General features: G+C 36.3%; 1 protein-coding gene across 1 annotated transcript in view; it reads left to right on the top strand.

Moving 5' to 3' along the window:
- The first annotated feature begins 7,843 nt into the window (after positions 1-7,843).
- LOC136257405 (afadin-like) overlaps positions 7,844-9,595 on the top strand; it is a 34,210-nt gene continuing 32,458 nt past the window's right edge. The window contains exon 1 of the mRNA XM_066050594.1: positions 7,844-7,988. Coding sequence (XP_065906666.1) covers positions 7,887-7,988 — 102 coding nt within the window. The 5' untranslated portion in view covers positions 7,844-7,886. The remainder of the gene's footprint in view (positions 7,989-9,595) is intronic.

Raw genomic sequence — 9,595 nt, 5'->3', positions numbered from 1 at the left:
CTAGTTCATCAATGTGGAGACCAAGATCTAATCGCTTACCATCAACATTAACACAGCAAGTCCTTATTTCTCAGCTTTTGACGAGGACCAATTAGCAGATTTCTTTATGCTGAAGATGACACAGAGCCATTTACAGACCAATGATCCTGCTGCAGATCACGTCCTACACAAGGCAAGTCAACATCACCGATGATCCTGCTGCAGATCACGTCCTACACAAGGCAAGTCAACATCACCGATGATCCTGCTGCAGATCACGTCCTACACAAGGCAAGTCAACATCACTTATGGTCCTGCTGCAGATCACGTCCTACACAAGGCAAGTCAACATCACTGCAGTGCAGTTGCATATCATCTGCATACAGTAAACATATCTTCACAGCATCGTAATATAAATACTAAACAACAAAGGACCCAATATTGACCCCCTGTGGCACATCAACATCTCACATATTGACCCCCTGTGGCACACCAATATCTCACATATTGACCCCTTGTGGCACACCAACATCTCACATAGAAGATACTACGTGTATACACACTTGCTGCATGTGGTATGATAAGTAGCTAATAACCCAAACCACCAGAGACTGTTCTAAAACACCATGGCAGACCAGCTACAGATGTTTTGGGTTAAAATGACCATCCAAATGTGGTTGTAACCAGGACAGGCTTTTCAACTAAATTGGTCAAAATGTGTCACTTAAACTTTTCAATTAGTGTTGTTGTAATTTTGTCAAGTTGACTATGGCGAGGTTGAAATGGTCAGCTATGTACATGTGGTTAACATATGGTTACATTAAATACTGTTTGCTAGTGAATATATATGTGTCATGGATAGATAAACAAACAATTAATTTGGTTAGAATGATCGTAATGACAAGTCAGCTAGAGGTTGAAACAGAGCATGGGACATCTGGTTAATGACTATACCTTATACAGTCTGAATATTTACAGTGTATATAGCTAGCTAGTGCTGAGGAGCAGAATTATACTACAGTTAACATGCTATTGCTAGCTATAGCTAGTTGTATAAGAACCCAAACATAAATTTCTTGTTAGATAATGCAAAACTCAATGAACATAACCTCTACTGTTTACAACATGTTTAAATAGCTGGATTATAACCCGTTAAACTGCAGCTGGTTATGTGAAGAGCCAGGGAATAAGGTATTACATCTCAACATACACATTAGTCGGTATATTCATTTTGCAATCAATGTGACCAAATTTTGGAAAATCAACCATAATTATGGGTGCATTTGCCCCAGACACTTAAAATATTAATAACTAGCATTGGTACCTGCCCTACATGCAGGGATCACTTTATAATAACAACCAAGCATTAAATATCAGTGCTATTCATGCCCTGCAGCATGCATGGTGGTAAAATTTTTTAATACCGACATCTTGCCAAAATCATGGGAAGCACGCAGGTATCCCTGAACCTGCAGAATTGCAGTAGCTAAACTACTGTGGTAATGTGTATGCTTATAACACATAGGTGTGAACATTGTGGACGGTTTGTAGTACCTGTCCTATTATGCAGGCTATAGTTACATGTAGCATCATTATAATTTTTGCTTTGGGCTTGTAAGATGCTGAGACAAACACACTACTTAATGTTGCAAACTGATGACTTAAATTAAAACTCTGATAGTTATGAGGTGTAAATTGATCCATCTGTTAGATACCAGTATGAATCAGAGATTATCTGTTTTTGTTATTAAGACTACGCTTTGGCCATTACACAACATACAGTATAATTATATTCCCTGTGCCCAAAGTCAGTATTTGGCCACATAACAGTCTCACTTCTAGCTGGAGGTTAGTAGATTATATGATAACAGACTACCTTGACAACAGCAGAGTATACATGTACTTTACTTGACTGTTCTATTAGAATGTATGAATGACTGTTCTATTAGAGTAAATCAAGGTCCTGTATTCTTACCTACACTGTTGGGATAGTTTGTGATTTTTGTATTATATTTTTAAACTGCTGCAACTTGCCAAGCAGTTCTTAACAAGTTATACTATTACTGGAAAATTTAACAATGTTTACTTTGTATACCATCAAATGGCGTCAATTGGAGCTCTGATATATACATTCCTTTGACCATTGCATGGAGTAATATATATCTATTGTAATTTTTTTTTAGATTTCATTTGATACCATTACATAATTCAAAATTGAAAATGTAAGCTAGCCATTATGGATACAATAGATCTAATCTGTTTTCCCTTCTCAAATTACATTATATTTTGTGGTTCATTTAAGTGCACAACTTCCCTCTTTCAGTGGCGGATCCAGATAGGTTTCTGGGGTTTCGACAGAAGCCCCCTTTTAAATTTAGTTCAGTGGAAATCTAAATAAATAAACATTGCTGTACTGACAATTTATCATATCAAACAACTATATACCACTGTATTTCAATAGCATGCATGCAGCTACACTTAACTGACACCATTTATAGCTATTAAACCCTCAGCAACACTTCACTTTTCATCTCCCACTGCATTAGAAACGATCGAGATACTCTAATAGAGCAGTCAAGTAACTACTCTAATAGAGCAATCAAAGCTACAGCTTATAGTCACCATCTTTGCCCTATATAGCTATGCAGTTTAAAGCATTGGATTTATTGGATTTCTTAGCTTAAAATCCAATCTCAGAGCTTCTAAAATCTCAAAATGTTCAGGGGAAATGTCATCAGATGCCTTATTCAGCTATACCAACTTTCAGAAACCCCCTTTAAAAATCCTAGATCCGCCACTGTCTTTGGTGTATGTTACTCTACTGTCATACTTGTAATCTACAGTTCCTTGATAATTGTAGCTACATTAGTGGTTAAAGGTACCCACATGTATCCAGTGTTGGGAAAGTTACTTTGTAAAAGTAACTAGTTACATATTACATATTACTAGCAACTGAACTATTTAGTTACAGTTACATATTACCCATAAAATAAAGTAACTATAATAATATTACATATTATATTACTGTGTGTCCACAGCCTTAAACTGTCACGTGTGAAACTACCACTTTATCAGGTGACATGATTGCGTTGTTGGACAATGTGCAAATATTGGTTATAAGTAAGAAGCTGGTGAATAAGCTTCATTCAGTAAGCTTCGTTACTTCGTTGTGGCTAGGCGTTACTCAGAGAATAACGAACGAGATAGTAACTTCGTTACTTGTAGTAGTAATTTAATGTAATATTAGACTCGTTACAGTAACAATATTACTTAGGTAACGCGTTACTTTTGTAGGTAAAGTAACTTGAGTTATATTACCCGTTTTTATAGCGTATTTCGTTATATTACTTAGTTACCACAAAAGTAATAATATTACGTAACGCGATGTAACGCGTTACTCCCAACACTGGTGTGACACTGCATGTATCACTGTTCCCTTTTCCAAATATGTAAGACCATTATTGCATTGGCAATGTGTTCCAGCCACTTCTGAGATATTATACAAAACCATGCTAAGTTTGATTTCTCTTTGTTAGTCGTTGTATCCTGATTGTCTTTTTGCACACTTTATGTAACTACCAATACTAATCAATTAATTTGAACAAATTGTGTTGTAAAAGCAAATTTGCATGCATGCCAATGTTTGGTTATGGATCCACAGTGATAAGAATGATTAATCATGTAACAGCTGTTATTCTTACAGGGTACACTGCCTACTGAGTGTACATAGCTAGCTAGATTGTAGCAAAAGTTTGGAAATCATCAAAGTTTCAGCTACAGAGCTATTACCAAACACGATATTCAAATACTCTAATAGAACATGCAGTAACACCAAACATATTAAAATATGCTGTAATTATCTCGATACTCAAACCACAAACTTCTACACCTGAACACTTAAACACTGCAGAGTCACCGCTGCCACTTTACATTTTATCTTGCCTTAACCCTTAATGTCTCAAGTATACACACACAATCATTTTACACACCACATATGTGACTAGATTTGCGAAAAGGTACCTTTTTCACACACAAATTTTGACCCATTTTTTGAACTTTGAATCTTCATCACTTTTTGATCATGGCATATAATTGCCTGAACTTTTTCATGAGTGTAGCTACAGTATCTGGCTGCAATTTCAGCAAGTTGATCAGTATGAGGAGTCAAGTATTACTTTATTTTGTTTGGTGGTATGTAAAATGTGTGGAAAAGGTACCTTTTCGCAAATCCGGTCACATATAGTAGAGTGGCATAGTGTGATAGTTGTGCAATTTTTGATACAATTAAGAAACTTTTTATATAAGTGGTACTCCTTGTGACATAATTTTTTGGATATAGAACCATCGCATATTTGACCTTTACAGCCATTTTTGTATTGAAAATTCATTGTTTTTGTCTTTATCTCCCTGAGGCATCATCTTGTACAGTTTCAAATGAAAGGTACTGCTAAAACGAACTACTTGGCTTTTATTTGAAGTCAATAGGTGATTGCATTCTAAAGTTATGATCATTTATATTAACCATGAAATTCCAGGAATTACTTGCCCATTAGTAATTTATACCCCAAGGGCAAAAAATTTCATGATTTACAAAAATGATCATAACTTTGTAGTGGAATGAGATACAAACTTCTTCAAACAAAAGTCAATATAGTTCTTAGAGATCAACACCTTTAATTTGATACTATGTTTTAACAGCGTAAAATAATGCCTCAGGAAGATAAAGATAAAAATGATTAATTTTCAATGAAAAAATGGTTCTAAAGGTCACCAAAAGTCAAATTCGAGATGGCTCTATATCAAAAAACATATGTGACGAGGAGCACAATTTGTGTGGAAAGTTTCATAATTGTATCACAAAGTGCACGAAATGTTCATTTTTTGGTCTACTAATAATAGATTGCCTTGCATACATTACGCTACATATCATCATGAAATTTTCAACACTAGTTTTTAGCTAATTGAGAGCAAAATCATGATTATCTAACAGTGATAAGCATTAGAAACATTTCCATTGATTTTGCAACGTGATCACTATAATGTCTTACTTTGATGTCTCACTTTGATGACTTACTTTGATGTCTCACTTTGATGTCTTACTTTGATGTCTTACTTTGATGTCTCACTTGAAAGTGATAACATGAAACTACAAGTAGAAAAATTTGGAAGAGAAAAGGACACACTACGTTGATTTTACAAGAATAATATTGAAAAAATAGGATAAATGGCATATTATTGGGATCCTTATATGGAAATTTATATTTCTGGCTTATGCTATATAGCTGTATAAGAGGTTACTGACCCAATAAAAATGTCAAAACACGTGCTGCACTGCTATCAATTACAAGTAAAAACATATCATGAAAATGGAACTAGGGTTAGATCTACTTCAAGAAGAAGTAGAATGGTTTTTGTCAATACTGTAGTAGCAGCAGCTAGTGGTCATGCACCTTTGTAAGTCATTGAATGAAAATTTCTGTGTGTGTTCTACGTATTAGAGTTGGACAAGTTTAATCTCTGACATTCTCTGCCACTGTGCGTCTGTGCCAGAACAAAATATGTTAGATATTAGCTAGAAAAGTTGTATGCTGATTTCTGTGAGCTACTTAGCTATCAAAAAATCCACCCCCTGGCACTGGTACTGTATGTAGTGAGTAAGAACCATTCAATGACATCAGCAACTTGTTGCAAGTGGTATTGTCATATATGTTAACATGTTAGTTCACTTGACAGCTGCTCAAGTAAAGAATGACTATTACAATTAGTTTACATACTTGACATGTTTTGTGTATTGTAGTAACCACACAATAATAACAACTATGTGATGATGATGATGATGATGATGATGATGATGATGATGATGATGATGATATCGATGATGATGATGATGATGATGATGATGTTATTAGGGGCCATGTGGGTATGGTATGTGTAGCAATTAACATTGACTATATAAGGATAATATAGCATTAGTTTATCGCAAACTGCCCATTGAGTAATTTTAGCTACTCGTCATACTTTTGAAATTGTCATCAAAATTAACTGCTGGTTTTATGCTATTCCACTACCCATCAATACTGTAGAGTGTTCTATTCAAACTAAAAATCTTCTCTTGGTCCACTAAACCAATCTAGTTATATAGTCATTTTAAATTCTTCACTTTTACAATCCGGCTACTATTTATTGTACAAATTTTCAGGCTATAGTAATACGTACTATAGCTGAACGTATATAATATTATGTAGTTCTTTTTTCATTTTGTCCACTCCAATAATTCGCCATTTCCTTAAAACTAGGTACATATGAATCTCGTCACAGCTATTTTCTAGGTGAGTATATGCCTTATTTGGTGAGAACTTTCATCATCAATTGGTACTATGCCCGGCACAACTAGATAAAGGACAAAATTTATATGCAACTTTTATTTTTCAACTATATTTTATACTCTGTTCCACTCACCCAGTCTCAGAATTTAGTCACTACAGCACACTATAATATTATGCTATCCTGCTAATATAATTGACTCAAGCCTAGTCCAGGCATGCAGTAATAGTGCTATACCACTGGCCAACCTCCAACTGTACAAGAAAATATAAACACCTCCCTCTATTTAGTAGTCTGATACTGATTATTGCACCGAAATAATTCTCTACGATTGGTCCAGGAACTATAGCTAGCTCTACAAACCATAATATATATTTATCAAGTAGAACTTATAAATTTGATTAGGGATCATAGAAATTAAAAATGAAACAAAAGGAGGTCGCCTACACCTGAAGATATACTAGTGGACATGTAATGACTGAATTAGGGGCATCTTTATATTGCTATGATCCCTAATAGAACTTAAAGTTCCTAATTTTCCTTCTACTTGTTTGTTTAATTTATTATTATTATGACTGATGAACCCGTGCATACTGCATTAGAAGTATGAATGACATCAAGCACCTTATTGTTTTCATCTCAACGTGCACCTCAACTAGGTGCCATTAGCAACACAAACAAAGAACACTAGGAAGGACCTCTGAAATCAATCCAGTCAGAACAGAAAACTCCTGTTACAAGTGCCGTATAGGAAAGTCATCAGTCATGCAAACTGGAAAGTCCATTGGACATACTGCGGTATGCCAAAAGGCGTTAGGCTGAATGACGTCGAACAGTGAAAAAATCAAGCCCGTAGCCTTAGCTGTTGTTGAGTTATGCTTGTCTGAAGGTATCAGTCAGGTGGTCATCAGTCAGTCAGTCAGTTAGTCAGTCAGTCAGTCAGTCAATAGAAAATTCCACTGAATTTTTTTCGAAATTTTTGTAGCAACCTACGTATTGAAAGTATTTCAGGTTGTACTGAAGGCACTTTTGGGCTTGGTTATACCTAACTAAGGTGTCACAAAGGTATTGTGAGACTGAGACATTTTTGGCCAGAAAAAGCCCCAAACCTTTATAATACAGTAGTTACTATCCTCACACCGTATAATTATAGTTACACTGCCATAAAGCTTGTGTGACTTAGTTATCCATTGGTCACATTGTATGAGTTCCATAATTACCTCTTGAAGTGTGACAGGAGATGTTCTAGTAGCATTCTGGACAACAGGCTAACAGATTGATGTTGTATTATGGTACAGTATGTATCTCCCATAGCTAAATCATATACAGTTCCCTCACCATTCAGGTCAAGATGTATGGTGTGTCAGGTACATAGCTACGTATGTGCATGTAGTGTTAGTCGTGTCAAGTGACGCTGTCATCTGTAAAGTAACGACAACACGTAATGCCCATTATGAAAGATGTAATACGCAAAACAAATTTTAACAAAATCAAAATTCGCGAAATCTTAAGATAATTAGGACAGGCTCTATCCTGAAAATTTACGGAATATCGGATATTAGTAGTTGGTAAATGAAAAGATCATGGCTACTACTTTAGAAGAAGAGCGCGGCCAGTTAACCGCGATTATTGAGCACTGGAATTCTGCCAGGCCTGATCTGTTCGCCATCACCCTACCGAACGAGGTAAGCCTGTAGTTACGCGAAATACAATCGTAGTGTATGACGTTGCCGGGACCACCTCCCTCCACTAGTAGACTCGCCTCATTGATATACTAGGCTACCAAGCGGTGATGGGGTATGTGTATGAGATGGGTTATGTTATACGTGTGTGTGTGTGTGTGTGTGTGTGTGTGTGTGTGTGTGTGTGTGTGTGTGTGTGTGTGCTTGTTTATTCTTAAACGATTAGTTTATGGTTTGTGGGTATAGCGAGCCGGGAATGAGTGTTGTGTGGTGTTGTACACTTGTCAGTATAATGTATTACGCTATCTTGATAAAATAAGAGGTCTCTCATCACGTGTACTATATCCAGCACAGGTGCGTACACCAGTGATGTGTTGTATTGTACACACGTGTACATCTTAGTCTTTCATACACATGTACTACATTACATGGTACATACTCGTGTACACTACGTTACACAGGTTACACAGTGCATACTCACGTACCTGTGCACACACAGGTACAAGACAAACAAGGTTACATACACACAGTCGAGATCACCCCTTAGCAGTATGACCTTTGCTACACTTACAGAATGGTACACTAGTTGTAAACAGTGTTCTATGCTAGTACCTCATTGAGGTGGTAGTTTGTCCAGCTAAAACGTTGGGAGGTTGTTTACACTATCTCACCTTACTATATCAACATCTTCTGTCATCTGATATGTTGTTGTAGGTCGGTTAGTCTACTCCTGTTATTTAGCACCGTGCTTCTATATCAGGTACTCTACTGTCTTCATTACAAGCACAGTGCTAGTTAGGCTCCCTTGTGAAGAAGATAATGTCTGATATCTGTCGAGATGACAGGCATCCTTAGTGACAGTTAACATGTTTAGCAGTGTTGGACAATTTTAAGATAACCAAATGGTTTTTCCCATGCTCATGGAACATACACAACTGGTTGGCTTATGTGACTACACCCATGTGATCCTCTCTCTGCAGGCTGTGCTCTAACCCCAGTAGCCATAATTCAAGTGTCTTAATGTGTACAGTGTAGCTGCTGCTGCTGCTGCCGCCAGATGTGACACAAACAATCTTTGTGTATGAGGTGAACATTTGAGAGTTTTCAACATTGTTGTCAAGTATCAGAGTGTAGGATAGGAGTGTGTTGTTTAGTTTCTTGCAGAGCGTTGAAGAGTCCCTAGACATCTATGTATTAATTCTTTGAGTACCATTTTGTGGTAACCTGTTTAACAAATATCTTGTTATAACCTACCGTGGTTGCTACAAACAAGCTATCCTTTGTATGTGAGGCTGAGTGAAATCTGTTGTTTTGTAAAATTATAAACATATTGAAATAAACTGGGTAAAAACTATGCGTGCCTCATAAAAAACTTTACACACGTTTTAAGTATTTTGGTACTATATATATCCTGCCAGCGAGTCTACTACATAAACAATAAATAGTCATAATAAATATATTGGAGCGGAAGGAAGTGCAAAGATGATGGAAGTATAGTTGCTTCATCACATGATCCCACATGTTGTTTAGTGGGTAGAGATAGTAAAGCTCTGAGCTATGTTGGAGGAAGATCTGTGATGGAGTATTAGAACTATAACATACTCAGTGAT

The sequence above is a fragment of the Dysidea avara genome, chromosome 6 (assembly GCF_963678975.1).
Source record: "Dysidea avara chromosome 6, odDysAvar1.4, whole genome shotgun sequence".
Taxonomy (NCBI): Eukaryota; Metazoa; Porifera; class Demospongiae; order Dictyoceratida; family Dysideidae; genus Dysidea; species Dysidea avara.
This window is presented reverse-complemented; position numbering and strand designations above follow the sequence as displayed.